This window comes from Epargyreus clarus, unplaced genomic scaffold (genome assembly GCF_041222505.1).
Source record: "Epargyreus clarus isolate Ecla_fem2 unplaced genomic scaffold, WU_Ecla_fem_2.2 ptg000024l, whole genome shotgun sequence".
NCBI lineage: Eukaryota > Metazoa > Arthropoda > Insecta > Lepidoptera > Hesperiidae > Epargyreus > Epargyreus clarus.
In genome coordinates this window covers 7,090,221-7,118,146 of record NW_027332231.1, presented here as the reverse complement: position 1 = coordinate 7,118,146, position 27,926 = coordinate 7,090,221, and the positions used below count along the sequence as shown (strand labels likewise).

General features: G+C 34.2%; 1 protein-coding gene across 1 annotated transcript in view; it reads right to left on the bottom strand.

Moving 5' to 3' along the window:
* LOC140752407 (lysosomal proton-coupled steroid conjugate and bile acid symporter SLC46A3) overlaps nucleotides 1-24,290 on the bottom strand; it is a 36,702-nt gene extending 12,412 nt beyond the window's left edge. Inside the window, exons 1-3 of the mRNA XM_073086693.1 lie at nucleotides 23,061-24,290; nucleotides 10,314-10,415; nucleotides 5,625-5,846 (exon numbers count right to left, since the gene is read on the bottom strand). Coding sequence (XP_072942794.1) covers nucleotides 5,625-5,846; nucleotides 10,314-10,415; nucleotides 23,061-24,036 — 1,300 coding nt within the window. The 5' untranslated portion in view covers nucleotides 24,037-24,290. The remainder of the gene's footprint in view (nucleotides 1-5,624; nucleotides 5,847-10,313; nucleotides 10,416-23,060) is intronic.
* Nucleotides 24,291-27,926: the final 3,636 nt, after the last annotated feature.

Below are 27,926 nucleotides of genomic sequence, written 5' to 3'. Positions count from 1 at the left end.
TCAAAGACGTCCAAACTAGTCCAAAACCTTTTGAAACTAGTCCAAAAACGTTTGAAAATACCTGAGATGAATTAAAAATGACACATTAAATTTTCTCTAACTATAAATATAAATGAGTTTATACATATTACATTTTATACGTTTAATATATATGGAAAATCTCTACACCGTTGACTCTACAATGCTATTCTTATCGGTATTAAAATCTATGGCGTAAATACTGACAAATCACCACATATGAATACCTTACGGTAATAACCACATTAAGCGTATCATTTCTATATTTTTTCAACTTATTACAATAAATAAAGGCAATATATTTCGATCAGTAATAGGATTCATACTAAGGTTTCCTGCCCTAAGATCTATAAATAATTATAGATAGACAAATATGAATAAGATTTGTAAGTACCTTTTCCTCTTTTATTTGGTTATCAATTTTTTATTTTTACCAAATGACAACAGTATTAATTGTTGCTGTGTTCTGCTTTGAAAGGCATGGTAAGGGTATACGAGGTGTAACCTTAAGGATACAACGCATTTGTCATCAATCTTAGGTAAGACTTTAAGCCTGTCTGGAGTTGATTAAAAATACCCATAGACGGCAATCATCATTTACCATGATACGATTTTCTTGCTCATTTGCTACTCTTATAAAATCAAAAGAGAATAATACAACACTTACCAGTACTTTCAAATAACTCATATTTGGACTGAAAACTGTAAAACGTCTAAATATGGAACCAGAATAAATATAAGGTCGACACATAGGCACGCTATTACCTACTATCTGTTGTGTAAAGCAAGCGCTATTGCGTTGTTCACATCAAGGATACTTTGCTTAATGACATAGTGAATAAATAAACGTAGATTTAAAAATACTGTAAGATACTGTTACTACGATGAAAATATTTTAAACAAACACATACATACTCAGAGAACAGGCGAGTTGCCATCTACGAGTACTGCGAATGTACAGTCAGCTCCAAAAGTAGATGAACATTATAAGTATCTGAACACAACTAGCATCATGATTAGAAGAACGCCGTAAAACTTTAAAAGTAGATGAATACTACAGTGTCAAAAGTAGCTGAACAACGACTTATCATATTAGTGACGTTAGCTATTTTGTACATACGTTGTTCAGCTACTTTTGACGCATTAATTTTCATCTAATTATGATGCTAGGGATGTGTAGTGACTTATGAAAGTTTGGGTGGTATAGAATTTTTGGAATTTTGATCTTCTCATCTACTAGTGAAGCTGACTGTACGTAGCGGAACCATGGCTGATGTAATTTGAGAATATTTCTGTTTCTACGAATAAATAAATTAAAATGCAATTTTAGAGGAAAATAAATAAAAATATTTTGGCTGGCTGTCAATATGACTAAATTTCAGATATCGTCTGAGTCACAGAATCTTAAGAGGAATTTCAGCAAAATAGTAACAGAATAGGTAGTATTCTGTTACTATTTTGCTAAAATACAATAAACGTGCACTTATTACATGTACAATAAAATACATAACATACACATGACTTTCTAAGTCTAAATCAATTCATATGATTTACGTTCAATTATGTAATCCAACTTAAGTATCATAACTTTGGAAAAAAGATGTTTTAAGAAGTATACACTATTTTTCGCAAAGAGCTGAACTAACTATTCTCTTATTTTTCCCTGTCACAATTTATAATGAGATAAGATAACACTTATATTATTTTTGTAAGATAAAACGTGTAAATTTTTCATTTAATTTCATCATATTTACTTCTTCAAATTTACCTATATACACATTGTTAATTTGTATACCTATATTTTCTCATAACAACCAACCTACCCAACCGACTAACAACCTACCTATTTAAGCAGGTTTTTCAACATAACAATTGATACTTTTATGTTATTTAAAAGGGATAAAAAATGTTTAAATTATGTGCTTTGCTTGAAGGTGGTAGAACCCTTTGTGGTTCGACTCCGGCGGCACCACCGCCACACCTATTTCTACCTAATAACAGTGTTAGGCGCTGCTGTGTTCCGGTTTGAAGGGTGTGGTAAGGGAGACAGACTTTACTGAGGCGTTCCAGCTTAGTCCTCAGGGGTAGCGGCATATCTGTGGCCGACCTCAGATAGGAATATCTAATCCTATCTGGGGTTGATTACGGATGTCCATGGGCGGCAGTAGCCACTTACCATCAGGCGGACTGCATGCTCGTCTGCTACTCCTATATTGTAAAAAAATATATAACGCTAGGCACATTTTGATATTATAGTCAGTAATTAAGTTAATTAATTCCAGAAATAAATCATATATCAGGACGTCTCACATAAACCAAGAATCCTGGCAGCACTACGAAACTGTCGCTCGTTATTTATATAAAATATTGGAAAGATATTATTGGCAGAACTCGAACGTTGCTGGCGAATGAGTATAAACACTTTATGGACTTTGTTTTATCGTTGGTACCCAATGACGTAGAAAGATGGTTGTGACGTAACGCGTAATCATCGTCATCATTTCATGAACTAAGTTCCTACAGCTGAATATGGTTCTTCAGTATATTTGTCATGTCAAGTGTGGTAGAACCCTCTATGGTTCGACTCCGGCAGAACCACCTCCACACCTATTTCTGCCTTACAGCAGTGTTAAGCACGTCTGTGTTCTGGTTTGAAGAGTTTGGTTAGGGAGAGAAACTTTTTCGAGGCATTCTAGCTTAAAACTTAGGGGTAGAGGAGCATTTATAGCCGTCGTAAGGGATAGGAAACTAATATAATCTGGGGTTGATTACAGATGTCCATTGGCGGCAAAAGCTACTTACCGTCAGGTGAACTGCATGCTCACGAAAAAATTTATGTCCACCTGGACTCAAGACACCATCATTACACGGACTCAGACCCTCCATGCAGGCCAACTACACTTTTGACAGTTATCAGTCACGTTAATCTCCTCCCTGTGTTTTTCATCCGTCCCTTTTAAGTCGGGTATAACAATATTTATAATACGTGCCTAACTTCTAAAAGTCAGAAGTTCGTGCCTGGTATTCTAAATCCGGGCTTTCAGCTTAGTGTCCGAAATTCATAGCACTAGATATTAGCGAGTAGACTATCATAGTTATTGCATAAGCTATCAATAAAATCCTGTGTTTTAAAAACTTCTACAGAAATCGCTTAGATATTATTACCTTCTTTAGTCTTTTACAGTTTTTATAATCGCGGTATTTCCTATAGATTTTATATCTTTATTAATAGAATTGTTAGTTTTTTTATTAAAGTATAATTTTTGTTTACCTAATATTAAAAATATTTTTAACTTTATAATGATGCTTTACGACGATTTATCCTATATTTTAGAGTTTTTAGACGATGACTAGGTAGTCGGTTTTAGGCGTAAGTTTATCAATAAACGTTCTAGATAAGAGACTTCAAGGGTTACAGTAATTAGAACATCAGTATTACGTTTACTTTTTTCAATTTAAATTTTATATTTTTTACGTATTTTAAGATTCTTTTATTCAAAAAGTTTTTAAATAAAACGGTGGAATATTTTTTGAATCCACACTTAACAGTGATAGTCCATGGTTAGAAACTCTGCCTCTCATTCGACGGGTCCGGGGTTCGAGTCCTGTTTCAAACTTCTAATTTTTCCATTTATTTGCGTATTAGAAATAATTATCACTTGTTTAAACGTTATAGGAAAACATAGTTAGGGACCTACATGCCTGAGAGTTTGTAAAAAATGTTATCGAAGGTATGTGAAGCCTACCAAATCGTACTTGGCCAAAGCGGTAGACTATGGCCTAAAACCCCTTTCAACGTCAAAGGACCCGTGCCTAGTAGCCTTACCATGAGTTTTCAAAACATCCCACAATTTTACGTTACGTTTACTCAATCCATTATTCTGTTCCGTTTGCTTCAGTAGACTGAGTAAACGTAACTAAGTAATTACTCAAGTCTTTTTGTCTGCCTCACATGTTCGCAAGAAAGAGAGACAAAACATAAAGCGCCATTTTGTCAATTTAGACATTTAATGTTCCGTTACGGACACTATAGTTCTGATACAATCCGCTAGGGGCGCTGATTGGAATTTGTATGGGCAAACAGTCATATTTGTCAAAACGTAAAAACTCATGGTAAGGGTACAGGAGTGGGACAGTAATGGGTTAACGATATTCAGCTTGTTACTGTAAATACCTATAATGTGTTTATGTTTTGGCGTGAGAACACTTTTGCGCATATCTCTTCAACAAACATAGTAAAAAGAAATGCTAAGTTCAGACAATTAAAATATTAAGATAAGTAGATGCTTCACAATTATTTAAGCTTATACAAATAAAAATCCGCGGTGAGCATAATATTGTTTACACGATGTAGAGTTGTGTAGTTCTCATTCATCGTATTTAAATGACTAGAGAACATTAACCCATTTTGCGGGATAACAAAGAGGGCTGTAATTTTTAACTAACTTCCCAATGGAAGGAGGTTTTACTCATACACAGCTGATTAATAAACTACAAATTAATTTCTCTTTTCACGATCTGCCTTATGCATATAGATTGCTATTTAACATTATTTCTCTCTGATGTAATACAGTGGAGTATATTAATTTTTGTTTCATGTCCAACATACCTACATACTTCATACAATATAATAAAGTATAATTATGTGAACTATGCATATAATTCCGAGGTAATGCTAGTAATGCTGCTTGTATCTTGGGTACACTTCCTCGGGGCAGCGATTTGGCTCATTTATTTTATTTATAAATGTTTCGTGTTAATCTTAGTAGGTTTAGTTTAAATAATGTTTAATTGTTTTTTTATTATTTATTTTATTTATAAAATTTTCGTGTTAATCTTAGTAGTTTTAGTTTAAATATTGTTTAATTGTTTTTTTTAATTGTATTGTAGTTCCTCTGAATAAATGCTTAGTTAATTCCGAGCTACAATTACTTTCAAAAGGAAGCATACTACAATTCGTTTCCATTTGATTTAATATTATCCAAGAAATCTTACATAATATGTTACAATAAAAACTGTTTTCAGTGACTGTAAGGTTCTTTACCTTTACACGTTGCTTCCATAAACAGGCTTTCGCACTTTTTAGATTTTTACATAAGAACTCTACATATCTTAATAACAACCGAATGATTTATACATAACCCATAAAACGATGGGTCTACGTAGATATGAGCGACTGGTTATATACAAAGGAGATTTTATATAATTAATATCAGCGCTAAGAAAGGACTATTCAAAATTCACCTTCTAAGGCTAAGAACACACGGAGCGGCGCGCGGAAACAATGGATTTATTTAAAAATTCACGAGGACGCAAGTTCATGCGGTTACGTAGCGGTCGCTGTTACGAAAGTGCCCGCAAACTCTGTGGAACACGTCGACAAATCAGACGGAAATCATCAAATACAAGTTGCGTACGTGGCTAAAAAACGCGACATGAAATTAGCAATTTATTTAACAATATTTTCATATTCCACGAGTGCAGTCGCGGCCGCACGCAGATGCGGCAAAAAACCGCTCCCGTAAATTGCTCTTAGCTCGGGGTGTTAAATTGGGATTTGTTATTCACATAGGTATATTTTCACAGATTATAAAATATGAACTCACCAACTTCATCGCCGCTGACCAGCTTAGTGGCAATCGATCGCAGCGAGGTGGCTCCAGCCGAGCTGAACATATCCAACACTGGTCCCAGGAAGTAAATGGTCCTGTTTGGCGCCAACGCGTACACGATGCTAGCAGCTATCCTGCTCACACACGCCACTACGCCGATAACGCTGTCTTCGATCTTCCATCTCTTGCTGAACAAATATATTGTTATGAAGGAACCTGCGCAAAATATGTCAAAATATGTAGAATTGTAGATACTCATTGTTTTAGTTTACTTCATTATAGGTACAGCTTAAAAATAAACAAAACTAAATTTTTAGTGGTAAAAGAAAATAACAACAAAATTAACACATTAAAATGTAATATTGAGGCTTTATCGATATATTTATTTGGTGTAATTTAGATTAGTTTTATTACTAATTGCATCAAGTGAAAAAAAATCACAGAAAGGGCATCATACATTTTTACATGGAACCTGGCTGGCATACCTACAAAGTCCGCCATTTTGAACAAAATTCAAAATGGAGGACTTGTGGGTATGCCAAAAAATTAGATACTCCTTAGACAAAAAATCACAATAATAATATGTAATATTATACTCTTCGTTGAACTTATACGTTAAAATCAGTACCTAAAAACGTTCAATATTTATTATGTACGAGTATATGACTTTTTATGTATATAACTTTATGTAGGACGCGATTTATTTAACAATATTGACAGGGTACACACATTTTAACATAAATCTAATCGGAAAGGGCCAATTTGTGAAGTCTATATTAAATTTAAATGGAATCAGTCAAATTTGAGTTCAAGCATTCGATTGAATAACATGATTTAACGTAACATTTGCTCTACATTTGGGTAAACATTCTGCCTTTTTGTCGCTATGTAGCGGTAAAAATTATAAACCTGGTAATTCCAAACCTACAGACAAATAAATATTTGAAAATGTTTAAAAATAATCAGTAGTTCTCAGTACATGAAGAAAATTTCGCACGCTGTCGTAAATATTTACTTAGCCTTATGTATCTTTGCTCTTCGCACATTTTACTTGACTAAGATCTCTTTCCGGTTGCTATCATGGTGTGTAGCTAGAAGTGTCGGAAAATAAACAGTGATTACAGCGGAAAATTTCGTGTACATATTGATTACGGTGGGCAAGGACGCCATTTCAGTTCTATTAATTTCAGGTACATACCCACGTGGATTACGTCATTTATCAGTAATTTTATGGGTATTAACTAATGGTACATGAGTATTTGTACTTAATTAATACTTAGAACTCTAATCAATTACTGTATTTTTTACAAGTTATTTCTAAATAATTATGTATGTAAATAGAATTGAATCTTTGTGACTTTCGGGCATTTGTGCAATAATAAAATATAATAATTCTTTTTTCATTTGTCTGTTAGATAATCGTAAAGTCAAGTAAATAATGAAAATACGGACGCCATCTTTGAAATATGTTTACATACTAGTATGCCCTGGTAACAATAAAATCTCAATTAGAATGACAATATAATCAGAAATATTTATTCACAGGGAATTCTAGGAAGATAATATTAACATTAATATTAGCGTCGATTACAATTGTATGTCATAATATCAAAAATCTATCTGCAAACAACCAATATTGACAATATCAAGAACGTACTTCCGCACATTACAATGTCTATAATTACATAACGTAGTGCTATTTATAGCTGTAATATAGAGCAATGACATTACAGTACAAAACAGTAGCGGATGGGTAAAATTAAATATAATAAGCTGCGTTAGGCTTTTGCTAGAAAACTTCAATCATAATAATTATAATACAAAAGAAGAAAAGAAGCCTCGCCTCCTTTTTTTTTAAATATTAATGCTTTTAGACATCTGGAGCCTACAATCAAAGCTCATTTGAGGTTGATCACAAATGTTTGCTAGTCATAAGACGGAATGTTTCACATTAGCTCCGTCTTACCACACTCTTGAAATGAAACCACATGAGATTTACACAGCGTGAAAAAACAAAAAATACGGTGGTGGTAGCAACTGCAGTCGAACCGAACCGAACGAAGAAATGTTCTAGCACCTTCTACGACATTCCACAAAATTCTACGGCCTTCATTACATTGGGTAATCTTATTTTATATTGTAAGCAAAAATAGCACATTATTGATTTCTTATTTCACTAATTAATAAATCATTTCGTATATACACGTACGAACACAATATGTGAATGGATATTGGATATCCTATACCAACGGAGCGGGCATACGAAGTCTTTGTTTTAGAAAACTCATTGTACTGTGGGCTCTATGACTTTTATTTTTATTGTAATTTTTTTCAGGAAACAAGCATTCAGTAACGTACAGTTTTTGTATAGTCATTCGTCCAATTATATCATCTCACGTTATTGAGACAAAAAATGAATGTTGTAACTAACAAAAACTCCGATTGCAAAAACCCGAGTCTATGTCGACGTGAAAGTGAGGACACTGAGATAAATATAGTTTTAATTCAGAACTAGAACTGACCAATTCAATGTCGATTTAGAATTGGAGTTTAATGATAGGTTCTAATTTAAGAGGAGGCCATTGTTTGTTGTTATTGTGTAAGTTAGAACTAGGTTTTGATGGCAAATGTATCTGTAGCATTTTTGAGGCTACGACGGTATGCTCTGTGTTTTTTATTTCGTAGAATGTGAATAAGGCAATCTTTAAGTACGTTATAGATACCGTACATATTCGGGTATCTAAAATATCTCAATTTGTAGCTGTATCCATAAAAAATATTCTATACTTAAAACATTCAGTTCAGTGAACTACTTAATGGTATAAAGAACTGTTTGATTAAATTTTAAAGTGAACTGTAAATCGTTAATAGTCGATTGAGCTGAAGTTCAAATGAATCTCATTCGAGTGATCAGAACATTTGAATTATCTTTGAATTCAGTTACACATACATACTCGTATATCTAAATCTACCATATTTGGTGAAATGAGTCAAGTACTTCAAGTTTGTTCCAATTGTTACATAAAACAATCTGAAATCATCCCTTACGTTAGCAACACAATGGTACAGCTCAAGTCAATACTCATCATATTTAATATAATATAATTTAATGCTATTTAGCCGCTTTTTTAATGAGCTATAGATACAGTCATTAAATATTAGGCACGTCCGTTAATTTCTATTTTATCCATAATATGTATAGATTAGAATATTTATTTAATGCGGAACGCTTCTAGACAATGCCATTAGTCATTATTTCACAATTGCACCTGCAAGCGTAGTTTTACTCATGCCTTAAAATACCGTTAAATTGCACACACCATGACAATGACGCACAATGATTCAGGAAGGACAGCTCTACAAGCACTCTGATATATTTATTTTAATATGTTATTATTGGAGCGTTGGTTTTGCTTCTTGTTAAGGTAATTTTTCTCTAATCTCCTTAAATTTTCTAGAAAAATATCATCAAATTTGAAGGATAGCAAAAGTTTGACCAGAGTTTCTCGAACACACCTATTTCTAACAAGAAGCAATTATTGCGCTTCTATGGAAGGGTGTGAATACCGGTTACCTTGTATACGAGGAGACAATTTTAGTCCTTAGCAACAACAACGCAGTAAACAAGCAGTGATAGCCTAGTGGTTAAGAAACGCGGTCTCTCGATCGAGGGGTCCGAGGTTCAAATCCCAGGCACGCACCTCTGATTTTCATATTTATGTGCGTATTACAAATTAATTATCACTTGCAAAAACGGTGAAGGAAAACATCGTGAGGAAACCTGCATACCTGAGAGATTTATAAAAAAAAAACTTAAAGGTATGTGAAGTCTACCAATACGCACTTGGCCTGCGCGGTGGACTAAGGCCTAATCCTTCTCATTCTGAGAGGAGAGCCGTGCCCAGCAGTGGCACAGTAATGGGTTGATGATGATGATGATGAACAACAACGCATCTTAATCATCATAATTGAGCTCAGATACAACTATAAATGTAGTTGTTTACAGATTTCCATGTCCGGCAGTGCTTACCAACAGGCGGGCTGCATGAGCATGCACATGAACATTTGCTGCAATTTCAATTTTAAAAATATAACTGACTAATACCTTTCGGACATATCTATTTGGAGTGTATATCTATAAGTCTATTCTATGTATAGTGTATGAGTGGTGGCTTATTATCAGACGGCGTTTCAAAAAAATTAAAAATAGGTAAATTTATTTGTGTGATAATTACTTTTTTTCGTATCACCTATAAACTTCAAAAGATTAGATTACACCTTTATAGATAATATGTTAAGTGGATGCGGTCCAATTTTTTTCTCCATCAGCATAAAACACGTATATCCTCCAAACTGGATACTTATTAAGCAACATATAATAATAAGGAATAAAGTATAATAGGCTCGAGAGAATTGTAATAGCCCCACTATTAAAATTCTCTCGAGCCTATTATACTTTTACAACTTGTTACAATATCAATGTCGTTTCTTTGGATTTTGGTATCCAAATTATAAGCCAAAAATTGGCCATGATAAATTAATTAGTAACGAACGTAAGAGTACCACATACAAAATTTTTGGAAAATTAAATTATTATAAATCCACTAGACGTCAGCACCTCATACACATCTAAATATTGTATTACGAATTTAAAATGTATATAAATAATGAGGGATCACTCACCAACACTTCCAACAAGGACGGAGTAGGTCAGAAACAAGCTGTAGTCGACTTCGGTGAACTTGTACTTGTATCTCGTGAACCAGTAGGTCATCTGCGCCTCACCTTTATCCCAAATGAAACATATTAGTGAGCGCCCTTTGTCCTGTACCCTTACCATGAGTTTTCAAAACATCTCACAATTTTACGTTACGTTTACTCAATCCATTATTCTGTTCCGTTTGCTTAGTAGACTGAGTAAACGTAACAATAAGTAAGTGCTCAAGTCTTTTTGTCTACCTCACATGTTCGCAAAAAGAGAGACAAAACATAAAGCGCCATTTTGCCAATTTAGACATTTAATGTTACATTACTGACACTATAATTCTGATACAGTCATATTTGTAAAAACGTAAAAACTCATTGTAAGGGTACTGCACAGGCACAGGCTTACTATGTACTTATTACTCTGCTCTTTTAGTAACGAGTTGCGTTATGACGTAAAAGTTACAAGAATATTGACTCTACCTGTTAAACGATCACGTTTTGAAGAAGAAAAGTTAATTTATAAAACATTTCTAAGCAAAATACTCAAAGCAAAATACAATATTATACACACAAGCACAACATAATGCAAATGCACGCACACTTACGTGTACATTATATGTACTTGTTTGTGTGCGTACATGGGAGTGGTTATTTATTTTAAGTTTTAAAGCATATTATGCTGATTTATCAATAAATAAATAAAATTAATTGGAGTAATGTAATTACTTGATACCTATGTGTCAAACGAGTTGGGTTTTTTTAGTGAAAAATATTAAATTTATATGTATTTTTAGAACATAATTTAAGTTCAATGACAGCTAGGCTGCATATTTGGCTCGTGATATCGTATTATTTAAATCGTTTCTTGTACTGAAGGTACGATGACATCTTGTCCCTGTAGTCCTGGGACTAGAATAGGGCTACGGTAACCCCTGCCTGTCGTAAGAAGCGACTAAAAGGGGTTTCCGGGGTTGCAGGCGGCAAGAGTGGAAGCTCGAACCATCTCGCAATGAACTCCGAGAAGGACGACGGTAGGAAGAGCGAAAATTGCCCCCCCAAAAAATTGCCACCTTGGGGTCTACCACTTAACCCGGCGTAACAAAAAAATAAAGAAAAAAAATGGTACAATGACACCTGATATACCTATTTGAAGATAAAAGAACGACAAATATACCATTTAAAAGGTGGTAGAATCAGTGACGTTCGACAACTGACCACCACTCAGCCAGCGCAGCTGTTCTATACGGAGTTGGGAATACATGCCCACGTTACCATGAACGTTATTGAAGGTGGTAGAACCCTTCGTGGTTCGACTCCGGCGGCACCACCGCCGCACCTTTTTCTGCCTAAAAACAGCAGTTTAGGCGCTGCTGTGTTCCGTTTTGAAGGGTGTGGTAAGGGAGACATACTTTTCTGAGGCGTTCCAGCTTACTCCTTAGGGGTAGCGGCGCATCTGTGGCCGAACTCAGGAATATCGAATCCCATCTGGGGTTGATTACAGATGTCCATAAGCGGCAGTAGCCACTTACCACCAGGTGGACTGCATGCTCGTCTGCTACTCCTACATAAACAAAATGAAGAACATATGTCTATGTTACTACGAGTACGCTTCTTAAATCAACAAGACTTCGTAGAACCAACAGTATCGCGATTTGAACCCTGTACTCCACCCTTAAATAACTAAGAAAATTAGAAGGGAATTTAAAAAGTAAATATATTTCCGTACTAATAAAAGAAAAAAACAACATCTTTCGTAAATGTACTACAGTTATGACGATAAATTGTCGTTACCCAATGACCACGGGTGTTGTTACTCAATTTGTATTCAATTTGTATTCAATTTTGTCGTTTTTGATTCGCAGGTGTCGCTGAACTATCGACAGAGGAGTAAAATGTACTATTTTTAAACAGTTAATAGTAACTGGTATTGCTTTGCGGAAATCCTATTTAGTAATTAGTTGCGGCTTTCATAGAGTTTTTATATGAACTTTGAGTTATTTTTATTAGTTTCATCTCCTGTTGAATTCCCTTTAGGAATTAATTTTCACAAAATATTTTTAGTTCTTGTATTTTAATTTTAAAAAATGTACTCATTTTTTTAAATATCTTTTTATAATACTTTCAATATATACAAGTACATACTTGTAAATATAATTAGTATTTTCACACCACGAAGCACAAAGCAGTTAAAAATTAATTGTTAAAATGTTATTTCAAGGAATTCTGAAATAGATATTATAAGTATAATTTGCATGTGACAATACTTTACATTTTTAATTATTGGAATCAGAATGTTACCATTCATTTAAATTTACATACAACGTTCCAGTTTTAATTCTTTATATACTAATAACTAATACTAATATTTCCAACTAGCTAATACTATATTAAGCGTCAATGATGACGCGAAAACACTAATGATTTAAGATCATCGAACTCTACACACTCTATCCAAAATTAGAGTAGTGTATCAAGGAAGTCCATGTTGACCAGTGCTAATTTTTGGCCACTATGTAGCTCCAGATAACTTGCTTGCTCTACTTCCTTATCTACACAGTAGCCAGTCTAACGTTAAATGTGACCAAACGAGCAAAATCTAATGGCATACTTTTTTAGCAATATTACACTGATAAATTAATGGATGGAAAAATACCGGAGTAGTATGGAATACATCTAAATATATATAACTCAAAGGTGACTGACTGGCATAGTTATCTATCAACGCACAGCTCAAACCACTGGACGCATCGGGCTGAAATTTATGCTATGCTGGTATGCAGGTAGATGTTATGACGTAGACATCCACTAAGAAAGGATTTTGATCAATTCTACCACCAAGGGGATAAAATAGGGGATGAAAGTTTGTATAAATCTTCTTAATTAATAATATTACTTCGTAACGCGAGCGAAGCCGGGGGCAAAAGCTCGTCGTGTTATACGCGGGAATATACGAGTACTACGATTCAAATTCAACTTGGTCCAATATCAACAAAATAAAAAGAAAATAGTTTTTCATAACATGACATATTTGTATAGCATAGAAATGTAGGGCATTTGATGAATATGTTCCAAAAAAAATACAATGATAATATATACACAGAAAAGCAAACAATACCATTTGTGAATGTTTCAACAGTCAGAGAAAGCTATAGTCCAAAATTAATCAAAATAATTACATTGATATTGCGTTTAAATGAACAAATTTACTGAAAAAATCTAATATTACTCTATATCTTCCTATATTCTCTCTTTAATAAAATAAAAAACTATATAATGCCGCTTTTGTTCTCATGTCACACAAAAACTACTAGACAATGGATACGAATGTGACTTGAAATTGTGTAACATTTAGAATATCATTTATCCCTTACAATTTAAAGGGACGCTTTTTGGGTAAACGCGTAGGTCGTTAGGATTATTCTAGCTTAACAGATATTGAGAGCATAAGCTAGACTAGTATAAATGTATAATAACTGTGATATAACATACAGTATTCAAAAATAGATCCGTCACGTTATATGTGATGAAAGTGAATATATACTTAGGATAAATAAATTTTGAAATACGCCTCAGAAAAGTATGTCTCTCATACCACACCTTTGAGACCAATACACAGCATTTAACACTGCTGTTATGAGGCAGAAATAGGAGTGGCGCTGGTGCCGCCGGAGTTGAACCACGAAGTGTTCTATCACCTCCAAATACAAAGATATTTTTAGCGAATCATTTTTAAGTACTTACATTCTTATCGATGTAAGTGGTTAAACCATAATGCGCTGTATTTAATTTAAATGAAGGAATTTGTTGTAAATGATTTTTATCTAAATATTTAGTGATACATAGAGCGTAATTATTTTTAAATATTAAGTTAAAATCTCATTAGTTGGTCTGGACGATTTTGCGCAATTAAATGTTGTGGTAGTAAATATCGGTTCTATTATTTACTTTTATTTATAAACTAGCCTTGAACTCAAGTGAAATAGTGTGCATTTTTAATCTGTGACAGTTTCATAGACAAAAAATATTTTGTTAATACATACAATTTTAATAGATTGCAAACCGTATATCATTACTAGTACTACCCGTATTAAACTGAGATGCCATTATAAATGTACTGATATACTTTTGTTGTTTTTATGTAAGTAATATGCATACCATGCAAAATTTTGAAAAGTTTTATTTTTATCAGGTAAAGTATTTAAGTTATATAATTAATCGTTAGTCAAGAATTATGCAATATTATTCCATTATTTTATTTTATAGGTATTTTGTATTTCTAAAAGTAGAAATTTATTATTATAAAAATTAAACACCCGGCTGCTTAAAAATGTAGTTTAGGTATGTGACTCCCAAAAATAGGACGAGTTCAAAAACACCTCATAAGTATGCCTAAATTCGTCAAGTGTAGTGTAGGGTATGTCAAATAATGAAACATACATACACTCGAAAACCTTTACCCTCTGCAGTTAGGTTAAAACAAAAATATAATAAGACAGGTATAGTCCGCGTAAAACTGCTAGTCCGCTCTGAATATAGAAATGAATCGCGTCGCCATAGCAAATTGTATGACTACACCTGCTCGCAACAACTTCAGAGCGGACTAGCAGTTTGGCGCGGACTATACTTATTAAAGCTATGACAGTCTTACTTAATTCCAATCGTATCACGCTCCTATGGTTACGTTTAGTTTATTGAACTTGACATTAACATTGTGACCTCAAAGTCAGGGCAATATAATGTAACTAATAGAAGTAGATTTCCGAAACATGTGTCACGTAACATTACGTTCATACGTTAATGGCGCAAGGGTATTGGAAATTATTTTATTTTCAGTTTTTCTTTAATATATTTTGTAGAAGTGTTGTTAAGTGTTGTTAGGGTGTGATAAGGGAAACAGAAGGTGTAGAATCCGTTGTGCTTCGACTCCGGCGGTCGGTGGTGCCGCCGGAGTCGAACCACAAAGGGTTCTACCACTTTTATCAGTTAAGATTGGATCAGAGCACTTCTTGTGCACGGTCTCGAATGCGTTGTTATACCATGACAATTGGATCGTCTTGTATAAGCGTATATCTGTCAATACACTACCTTCAGAATACATCAGCCCTTCACGTTGCTATTTTATTCGGTCTTTAGGTCACGGTTAAGGTATCTGGCTTAACGTAGATTGGAAAGTAATGTGACTATGCGTTGGAAACAGGAAGTGGTTAGTTCTTAAAATAACGTTGTAACAATAGCTCGAAGGACTGACTTAAGAGGAAGGAAAAGTCTTCGCCTGGCGACTAAAAGTAAAAGGAGCCCAAGCTGTTGGACGGATGAACTAAAGAAGAAGAAGACACTGGATAACTGCAACATGTACAGGCACAAGAACCAAGCGTTGGTCCCAACGGTTGGTGGATGGGTAACTTGCAAGCGGGCTGGAGTTGGTTTCAACAAGATTTTATTAAAATTGCCTTGTTAGTTCGTATGTAAGAGTCAAATTTTGCCATCGAATTTTGCATCAGTTAACTCCAATGGATTGAGGTGAAGTTACGTTTGAATGACAATGAATGACATATTTACTTATTTTAATGTTTATAGTATGATGGTAGGAGTGAATGTAAGTAATTACTGATATCTTGTAAATAAATTAATTAAACTCAGATGGCTAGCTGCCAGCGCCTTGCAAAAATGCAAATTTGTCACTTATGATGCCACCGAAGCAAACTGTCGCTATAAGTAATTATTTCCATATTACTTATCTAATTCCAAACAACACGTTTTAAAGCCGCATGGATTGCGTTTAATTTCTTGAACTTGACCCTGTGACCCTGGGGGCACTATAACAAAGTCTAGTGAAAAGTAGATTTTCGATCCGTATCGTTGCGCTCGAAGCGCTTATAGCTGTGTGGCGTAAGCGTATCGAAAACGATATTTCCGGTTAGGCAATTTCGATTGCGGTTATCATTGGATTGGTGACCGTTAGTGGCAAATTTTAACGTTTGCCATTCGCTCTTTGGAGGTCATATTTAATGGTTTTAGTAATATAGGCTATCAAAACTCGTTTAATGTTATCAGAAAAATGTTATTAGTGGTTTCTGGTGTCGTATAATAAGTTCTAAGGCTTCCTAGAAAGACACTCATTTTTTATATTATAGGAGTATCAAACGAGCATACACTCCACCTGATGGTAAGTGGCTACTGCCGCCCATGGACATCTTTAATCAACCCCAGATTAGATATTTCTACCTGAGATCGGTCACAGATGCACCGCTACCCCTAAGAACTTAGCTGGAACGCCTCGGAAAAGTATGTCTCCCTTACCACACCCTTCAAACCAGAACACACCAGCGCTTAACGCTGCTGTTATAAGGCAGAAATAAGTACGGCTGTGGTGACGCCGGAGTCCAACCACAAAGGCTTCTACCGCCTTCAAAACATCATTAACAGTAAAATATTCTTGCAGTACAGAAGCAACAGTTAACAGTTACATTGGCCGAATAACATAACGTAGTGATAAGTAATGGAATCTACAAAAAATATTTAATTAAAATCGGGTAAATTATTAATTTAAATTCATCATACATATTCGTATATTAATAAACATTTCACACAACAGGCAGACGTAGCGTCTATTTTTTTTTTAATTTACAGTGAAATAGCTTTACAGGGAAGGAAAACATCTTGAGGAAACCTATATGCTGAGAGTTCTTTAGAAAAAAATCTCTTAATTCAAAGGAGACTGCGGGCATAAGTGGAACATTAATGTGTTGACGACAAAAAATATTTGCGGTATTTAAGTTGCACATTGCATTTTTATAGCAAACGATGCGACCTCTATACTCAGGGCCGGATTTAAGGGAGGGCAACCGGGGCGGCAGCCCCGAGGCCTCCACAAAAGAGGGGCCCCCACAATAGAGACGTCGGATTTTTTTTTAATTCCGACTAGTAAACACTAGTAAAAATATATATATCTTTTCCTTTGATATTATTTTCGCTGTTTTACCTTTTCTACAGTACTTTGTACAAACATGAATACTAGAAGAATCTACCTACCTGCATTTCACAATAGAATATTTATTGAAAAACTCAACTGAAAAAATTGTTCATTTTATTCGGAAAATAATTTAGGGCCAGGGGGCCTCCACTCCTTTGTTGCCCCAAGGCCTCTAGACCTCTAAACCCGGCCCTGTCTATACTATTTCGAACTTGTATATAGGTTTCCACTATTGTTGCGTTCAATTAATTGTCACAATCCCTAATACTCGATATCTATGTTTATGTAATTTTGCGTTTGTCACGTCGCGGTCGTTATGGCGCGATAGGACATAAAGTAACTTATTGAAAATCGTGTGAATTCCACTCTTTAAATTGATAGGTCACGTACTAGCGACCTCACTTTGATCGATATCTCCTATCGGTTCAACTCCTTTTCCGATTATCTATAGAAAGAGTTATCTGCCTCCTTTGTCTAAGCATTTGACTTGTTAGTAGTAAGTACGTGTACAATTTTTCTATTGATTGATTTAATTAGATTTATTGATTGTCCCCGTTACCAATTCTAATATTATGTACTCAATTCTAATATAATAAGTATAAATTATTCAATTAACTATAGAAAAAAATATCTGCTTCCTTCACCAAGGCATTTGGCTTGCCTGTAATAAGTTCCTGTAATTTTTGCCTTTTGATTGATTTTGTTTATTGATTGTGTCTGTTACCAATCTCATTACCTTATTTGCAATCATTATAAGTATACATTTATAAAGTAAGATTTTTTTATCCTTATAGTTGGTTACCGGTATTTACAAATCATATTTAATCTATCCGAAAGATAGGTTAGTATATTAGAATTATTTTAACCAATTAACACAAATATAGTCTTAATACTTAAGCTTACAAAACGGATTAATAATAATTATAGTACCACTTCTGTGTCTAACTTTAAGCAAGATGTGCGAGGCACTCTAACGGGTAATTCTTATTAGGAATAGGTTTTTACTTTGTAGTGTACTTTGTGTAAAATACGTATAAATACAAATATTTTGTTTTATTCCATTTTAATTCGTAATATGTGATATAATGTGATGACACGGTATTTACGTATTAAAGGGTTTAAAATATATATAAATGTATGATTCTGCATACATCCACATGTATTATTTGTTAATTATTTACAAAAGTTATTTGATATACTCGTATTTAACAAATGGACATCTATGATCAGCTGTTAGTTAGTTTTAGCATGTTAGTTGAAGTAAAATTACGTCATTTCAAAAGGTTTATGCTGTGTGGGAACTGTGTGAACTTATTTGTCTAGACAGTGTTTCTTAAAGTGAGTGCACCACCACTTTGTGGGCGCGAGTGTAAAAGATGGTCAATGGATCCGTGGCTGATTGTTTTCCACAATATTTAACAAAAATAAAAATGTGGGCCTACTATAATAGATCAATTAGTTTGTTTTTATGAGATTAATGTTAAATTTGACATAATAAAATAAATAATGTAGTATAAGTGTCGCATATTCATATGTTACGATACTATTAAACAATTGCGGTTAAGATATTTAAGATGTAAGAAAAAGTTTGACATTTCAGTGGGCTCTAGAAAATAATTTAATTGAAGATTGATCTAAGTGGAGATTTCATTTATTTGAGAACCACTGGACTAGACTTGCTAGATATACCTAATAGATCTATGCTATTTTACGTTTTTGTAAGTTTTATTGTTATTTTGTAACCGGTTTTAAATTATATTCATCATCGTCTTCCGTTACTCAAGTCCTGATGCTATGCACAGATCCCAATTCAGAATAGGAGGTGATAAACGCTTTTAAAAGGCAGTTATAAAGAACTCTTGAACAGAAGTTACCTCATTGTCTTTTTATCTACCTGTATTCAGGCAAGAAAAATGCAATATAATATAATTTATACAGTTTTCATTTATTTTATTTATACGCTTTTATGCTGGTCGAGCTGCTTTCGAGCGTATATACAGACCTATGTATGTATAGCTTATATACATACAGCCCAAATCTATTGATGAATTTACCTAATTTTTAATTTATGTGATGTTGGATTCTTTTAAATTCTGAGAGTGTCATTCTGAGGTTTATGGATAGTTGTTTATTTTATTTACATTTATCTTTCACAAAACATAATACATCAAGAAGCATGGCGTGCTTTGTCATTGCTTGGTATATACACTTAATATTACAAATATGTTCACAAGCACGTGATAACTAATTTAAAATACGCGTCTAACTTACAAAATACGTATCTACGAATATATTTATGGGAACCGAAAACTCATACAACTAGACTATACTACTTATTTTACTTATAATTTTTAAATTTGTATTTTTTTCTTAGTTTATAGTTTAATTTATTATTTTTCTCACTTTAAATTTCATGTTAATATTATACTATAGCTTATTTTTCGCACAATAAAACTACAATACGTAGTACTCGTGATTATTATAAATGAGTGCGACCTTTCGTTACGTCATCACGTACAGGTTGTTTGTAAACATATCCAGTTCAGCTAACTAAGCTCTTTCCTTCCTCGTACACGTGGTGGGTATCAGCTCCTACTACGTTGAAACTATTTGATGTATCTAATTCTTAGATATGTACTTCCGCTTATTGTTACGGCAGTGTTTGTCAACACATTGTTCAAGCCAAGTACTTAATGATTTCGGGAGTTAAAAATGCGACGATACATTTTAAATAGTGAAAGAAACCCACCCACCAATAACCACCAAACCAGCGACACCATCAAACCATAACCACCAAACATATTCAATTATCCATGTTTAAAGTCTTATATTTTATTTCGTAATCAATGTTCGTTTAAAGTTTTGGCAACATGTTAATTAATTATGTACTGGTTGGATCCCACAGATATAACAAGGAAAAAATAGAAGCTTAATATTTTTTATTATTATTATTATATAAGAGTAGCAGACGAGCATGCAGTCCACCTGATGTTAAGTGGCTACTACCGCTCATGGACATCTGTAATCAACCCCAGATAGGATTAGATATTCCTACCTGAGGTCGGCCACAGATGCGCCGCTACCCCTGAGGACTAAGCTGGAACGCCTCGGAAAAGTCTGTCTCCCTTACCACACCCTTCAAACCGGAACACAGCAGCTCCTAACACTGCTGTTATTAGGCAGAAATAGGTGTGGCGGTGGTGCCGCCGGAGTCGAACCGCAAAGGGTTCTACCACCTTACAATATTGTCTAGTACTTTGTAACAACAAGATTGCAATCTTGTTTCATCCAATATAATATGTAAAATTCAAAGATTTTCTATAAATATCTAGCAATCTGACCTCTAAATATCAAAAGAATCATTTGTTACGGTGTCAAATGCAATGTAATCCGATAAGTTAATGTAAAATACTTTTTTATGAAGTCGAAGTAAAATTGGGTGAAATATGTTCTATACTGTCTCGCCAAAAACGGCGAAATAATTACATCATGCTAGCCATACATGCATCTATCGGCTTTTACTTGAAAAACAGTGTTAGATGCCACCTTTATTTGAATTTAGGGACGTGATGAGAGAGACACATTTGCATGAGGCTTTCCAACTTAGTCCTCAGGCGTAGCAACGCATGAGCGGGCAACTTCAAGTAGGACATCGTAGGGAGTATCTGTGGTTAATTAAATCATAAATAATACTCATTTTCTACTTGTATTATATAAAAAAAATCTGGCTGTGGCGCTGATGGTCACCGTAGGAGGTAAATGGATTTAGAAATGGATCTTAAACTAAGAGAAATGCTTACTAAGGAAATCTACTGGATTTAATTCCTTAGTCACTTCATGCGAATCCAGTTCTATCCTAGAGAAAGTTTTCTACAGCGGTGGACATCTTACGTAGGACGGATAGCGATGAAAAATTAAGCAACACCAAACGCGGTCTATCTTTGGATGGTTTGTTCTAGAAACAGATTTTCATTAACATTGCACCGAAGAGCATCTGAAGCAACTGGTCCCCGTTGTTAGTTAGGTAACAGTTACGACTTGTTGTAATCGAGCAATTTAAAAACTTCTGACGGGTTAACTATTCACCCGTATCCAAACCTTTGTAGGCTCCAAGACGGATTGCATATGTCCCAAATGTTGACGTAATTGTTGCATTTACCCCACAAAATATTTTTAGTATGAGCATGTTAAATTAAAATAAAAAAGAAACATTCTTTTGTAACATTCTGAATTGAACTGATTAATCGAATAATATATTTATAGAATAGTAAGCGTTGAATTATATTAATTTAAACTTAGTGTTTTTTAATAATATGACAATTTGATTAACTAAGTTATTTTTTGTTCATATAACACAGTAATTGAAAAAGACGTGGGTACAAATTTTTACTTAAGACTGCAAAAAATAACAGAGATAAATAAAGAAATTCGTACTTGTATTTAAATCTGTTAAATGATGGAAATGATAATTGTTGAACTAATTAAAAATAGTAATAGTTTATTTATAGGTACATAAGTAATTTGCGCAGTACACTAATTGTAATAAACATTATGTAAACAAAACAAGTTCTGATCAAATAACAGTATTTAACTGTTCTTAAAAAAATGGGAGATTTAGGTATTTTATGCATAATTTATTTTATGAGTAGAATAATAAAATTTGTTGCATTTGTTTAGTTGTTATAAAACGTTTAAGCAAAATAAAAAAAAAATGTTACCCTTAATTTAATACCTACTTTTTATTTAATTTTTATACTAAGTGTCTATAAAAAATATTATGTTTTGAAACGGACAATGAACTATTTTTTCAATATTGTAATACTTCCCTGAACTTTAGTCTTGAGAGCTCTGATAAAAACAAATGAATTGCTAGACAAAAGCGAATACATATACGTTAAACAGGTTCCTATTATACGTTATTAATACAAAGGGCAGATCAAAGTGTATGCGGGCCAAATGTTATCATTTATTGTACTGCATTGCACACTCGAATTCCTTCGGGCTCTAATACGAAACGTGTTTATAAGCTTTTTTACTGAAGTAAGCCTTCGTTCCCCGAATCGAGGATGCAGATTTGTTCTCAGTAGTGGTATCCAGACATAAAAATAAAAAAGAGCTACACGTGCACAGCTAAGGTTCTCTGTACTAACGGTACCATGGCCACACACAAAACCAACAATAATAATATCATTACAATATAGAATTCCATACACCCGAAATAAGATTATGTTTTTGTGGTCCATTTAAGGTTGAGTGTATATTTCTATCCCCTCAATCAGTAGTAAATATTTTGGATTGGTAACGTTTGAAATTTTGTTTTTAGTCAAATCAAGAAAACCATAAAATTGTTTTTATTTATTTAGATCAGTCTGTTAATAAACAGGTAAAACTGTTATTGTCATATATCATTAAGCAACTGGATGTACTTAATGTCTCGATAATAACACAATCAAAATTGTCAAATTAAATTGCGTGAGAAAGGAGTGTTATGTACCTAACTACTTATGTGTATGTGATTCAAGCATATCTCGATATCAAAAGCACCTAAAACAAATTTACATTTGGTCATAAAATGAAAATAAAACCAATCGAGCCGCACACGACCGCGAAACCTGCGCTTTACGATCATAATAATATTGCCACAACGCAACTCGTTACTAACAAAGATACATTGAATTTGAATGATAACACGGAGGAACAAATAGTTCAGTATGTTTGTGTTGTTATCAATATTAATAAATATACTTTACCTAAAACTGGTCCAACGATGAACATGTAGGCAAACATGATTAGAAATATTTGAAGCCGACACGAGCCCTCACGAGATTTGAACGCTACGTTCACTGTAGCCACGAGATCCTTCACAGAGAACAATGAACATATAGCGTCAGATTGTTCACCATCAACCGTTTTCTTCTTTCTTTCCTTTAACCTTAGGAGAATGTAAACAAAACCGACCATGTAAAAAACGCACGCAACGCAAAACACACCATAATAACCAAAACGCTTAGTCATAATACCACTAAGGGCAAGCCCTATGGGCCTGCTGAGCGTCAGTATCGCAGTGATGATCCCTAACCGAAAAGTCCGTTCGGATTCACTAGTGATGTCAGTCATGTAACTGTAAACCGCTGTGGTCATCGCGACACGGCCGCCAGCAAGAGCTGGAGGTAAACCTTCGATCAACGCAGTTTCGTTTAAACCCACTTGGAGAAAAAACACCGTGCTCAATATCATGCCTAAGACTGAAATCAGTTTTCCGAGGATAGGAAACACCATAAACGCTTTGCGGTTCCCGGTGCGATCGCTCCATGCTCCTATGAAGAGCGTGAGGAGCCCAGGTAAAGCTGTTTGGAGAGGGAAACTCCAGGCGGTCATACCCGCTACCATCGTTTGCACACTCTTCTCTTGTTCTGTGTAATTGTGGGTCCGCCCCTGCATTATATGTGTGCAGGTCCGTTCGTCGTATTGCAGATTCACGAGACATGATTTTTCTAAACACAAATTCTGTACAGCTAACCCGGCTAGCACACTCGGCAACACGTAGCAAATAACATAGGGTTCCACAGTAATTTTCGATCTAAATGCCCATGAGTCTTTGAGAAACTCTTTTAATCTTAAGCTCAATTTGGCCTCCTTCTTTTTCACGTCGGTGTATGATTTATTGCACTTGCATGAATCCACAGTCACAATTTTATCCCCGGGTACTTCGACCCGCAACGTCATTTTGACAAAGAACTACCACCTTAGAGTTCATTTGTTTTTTAACATACTATAGGAAAACTGATTTTGTTAATTTATTTATTGCAAAAATATTTTTATTTTGTAAATGTTTTTTTTTAATTTCTATTTAAGGCACAATTCGTTTAGATCGAAGCCAGGCTTGCGTTCGAGTGCGCGTGCGCCGGCGTATTGTTTGCTAAGTAGGTACGTCGCGAGTGTTTTGATCGGCTACGAGTCGACTACTGCCTCAGCTGGCTACTGTTAGTGTTTAATTTGTACTTTATCATGTTATCACGTGGCTCCACAAATCGCTGTTATGTGAGTAAACTTCAATTATAACACAGGCGTATTCGAACGTGCCACCATATAACCTTCCCATAGATCTCTTGATAAATTCGCGAGTTTGAACGACATTTAAATTACCTTTTCATTAAAATAATATTGACATTATTTGAATTGATATATAATTAAGTTAAAGTTTACCTTTAAGTTTTTTTAAGTATTTGTAACGAATATATTCCGTAACAAAAATAATTTAGTAATTTAAATCCAATTAATAAATCAAATTATAAGCGTCAATATTTAATTCTCTTTTATTTCAAATTTATTATTTAACGGAATAATATATTCTTTTAGTTTAAATTTAATATTTTTCCATAAAAGATCGTAACCAATTAATTTCAATTTTTATTTACGCTATAATAGATTAATATGAAAGAAGCATACAAAATTGTATATTATTTGAACTAAGTATCCACAGTTAGTCTTTTAACCAAATTTTAGAGTGGACTGTAAAATATTTTTATGAAACTAGGGCATAGTAGTTTTACAATATGTAGGTATCTGTGTATCTACAAACATATACAACACGTGTTTTGTTCCAAAACAAGACAGTGCGTTGACTTGACGACTGAAAATAGCACATTTTTCATTTCTGTTCCCACTTACACAATCATTAACTGTATAAGAGTTCAATATTCTTTCGAATAATAATAATTCCGTAGTGCTATCTAGAGCAACAAAAATATATGACAGTATTCAAGAAATGATATATATACGTATTTTTCCTCATAAATACATGTCGTCTATTCAACGGCATCCTTAGTAAAATTTTCTGGAAATATCTACAATATTGTCAAAATAGGAATGTAATATACTCGTAATATTGTTGGAGTGCCTTCCTATGTAGGTAGCGTTTTTAATACTAGGCATTTAGATTTTTTACCAAAAGTAACTTTTTTTTTAATATATAGAAGTAGCAGACGAGCATGCAGTTCACCTGATGATAAGTGACTACTGCCGCCCATAGACATTTGTAATCAACCCCAGATAGGATAACATATTCCTACCTGAGGTCGGCCACAGATGCGCCGCTACCTCTGAGGACTAAGCTGGAACTCCTTGAAAAAGTATGTCTCCCTTACCACACCACGTAGTCAGTTTTGGTATTTATGCGCATCTGCAAACAACTCTATATAGAATATAGTTTTTATCCGAAGCCGATCACGAATGTGTTCACCAATGACCACTAATTTGGCGCTTATTTTGACAACCTCTGCGATAGACGTGGTCATTTGATCGTCTGCTAAAGTGTGTCCTAAATTCGATTTTAAACACTTTATACACTTTGAAGGTGGTAGAACCCTTTGTGGTTCGACTCCGGCGGCACCACCGCCACACTTATTTCTGCCTAATAACAGCAGTGTTAGGAGCTGCTGTGTACGGTTTGAAGGGTGTGGTAAGGGAGACAGACTTTTCCGAGGCGTTCCAGCTTAGTCCTCAGGGGTAGCAGCGCATCTGTGGCCGACATTAGGTAGGACCATCTAATCCTATCTGGGGTTGATTACAGATGTCCATGGGCGGCAGTAGCCACTTACCATCAGGTGGACTGCATGCTCGTCTGCTACATATATTATAAAAAAATATATTATAAAACATATTATATAAAAAAAACACTTAATATTTCTACCTTTTCTTGCTTTTGTAAATCTATATAATAAATGTATATAAGTATTGAAGTATTGATTATGATGATATGATAGCGGCTATTGATTAAATAGACATAATGTCCTTAATTTAAAAAAAATATATATTAAGCACTTACTACTATAAATACAATAATAAACAAAGCGCTGGAATTTGTGTCATGTCCTAAAAAGTTCTTTGAACTGTGTCACGAATTGTTATTATAATGTACTATATTATTTTAAGATCTGAGTAGTATAGGTAGAACTGAAACATTAATATAAAATATTATCAAAGTATTTGTTGTACATTTGTATAAAAAAAGTAAATATAATACATGAAATCATGATTATTTTCTCAACCCATACTAAGAGTCCTATCGTGGATGCCACAGCTACACATAAAACATGTGTAAATACTTCTCAAGTACCCAGACCCAGAACAGATATCTTAATTCATCATTTAACTACCTGGGGGGTTACTACAATCTCTTAAAACAATATTATTTTAATCATACATTGAAAATAATGTTTTAAGGAGGTCGTGGTACAAAACAAAATATTGTTTATGCAATATTAAAACTTTCCTGAACTATGATGGTTTTTAGAAAATGGTGGTATGCCCCCTGAAGATATTTCCTTGGCCAGAGATCGAATCCGGATACTCAAAGCATGCATGCGCTTTTAAGTATAACATCCTATGAAAGAATATGTGTAATCAAATAATTCCTATATTAAAACTAAGAAAACTTTGAGACCCGATATATTTATTGTGTTTCGATGGAAAGGTGTAGATACCACTTCACTAACTTACATATCAAGCGACCATCTTTTATTTTTTTTCGAACATTAACAAAATACCACCGCTTTGGATAGTGGTTCGTTATGGAGAGGAAGTGGCGGAAGAAACTCCGTATGTGTGCAATTTAAAATCTTTTAAAAGTATGTACTCGTTTTATACAATGTTATGAGATGAATTGCTTAATAGTTTGTTTGTACGGGATGATGTGTTCGCCCAGTGAAAAAATCTCACTTTTAATTAAAAATAAATAAATAAATAAGCGACCATCTTAGTCTTTAATGGTATCATCTTGAGATAGCACCCCTGTTCGATATAGAGTTTGTTGCAGATGCACATAGGCGACTATAAAAAATAAGAACTTTTTCTGAGAACCCAATATTAAAAATGGGAAGACAGCAACAGACGGACAGAGCCACGCGGCAAAGTAATACTTAATTAAACATTATTCAATAATACCGTTACAGAACCGCACGTAATATAACGCCCTAATTTTTCCCATAAAGTCGGTCAAGATGAATATTGTGTAATATGTAATTGGATGCCTTTGACAATGATCATACTTATGAATGAGTCCGCAATCAAAAAGCAATTTTTGTTCCAAGGTTCCTAATCGAAGTCGCTCACTTTTCATAAATTAGATTTAATACTGAAATGGGCAAAGTTTAAGAATGACGTTAAACTTTTGTTTCTGCATGAACAAGTAATTCCCATTAGGCTGAAAGTAAGTTCGTTTCCTTCTTTCCTTCTTATATTTCACTGTATTTGAATTCATTGGGTTAAAAAGAGGAATTCAAGGGGATTACATAAGCAGGTCAATAAAGGGGCGTCACCCTGACATTTAGGATTAATTGACGTTTGATAGATATTTCAGAACAACTTATTACCAATTGGTCATAAGTCGTGGATGCCACTTTTCTTCGCTCTGATCTATTTTACTATATACTTCTAGTTAAATATATTTGAGTGAGTTAAAGTTTGGCGCTCATTAGGATCTCACATGGGTGGCTACATTAGGAAATTTACAGGTGGTAGAACCCTTGTCCCTGTAGTTCCCGGGCCAGAATAGGGTATCCTCTGCTTGTCGTAAGAGGCGACTAAAAGGGGGCTTCCGGGGTTGCGGACGGTAA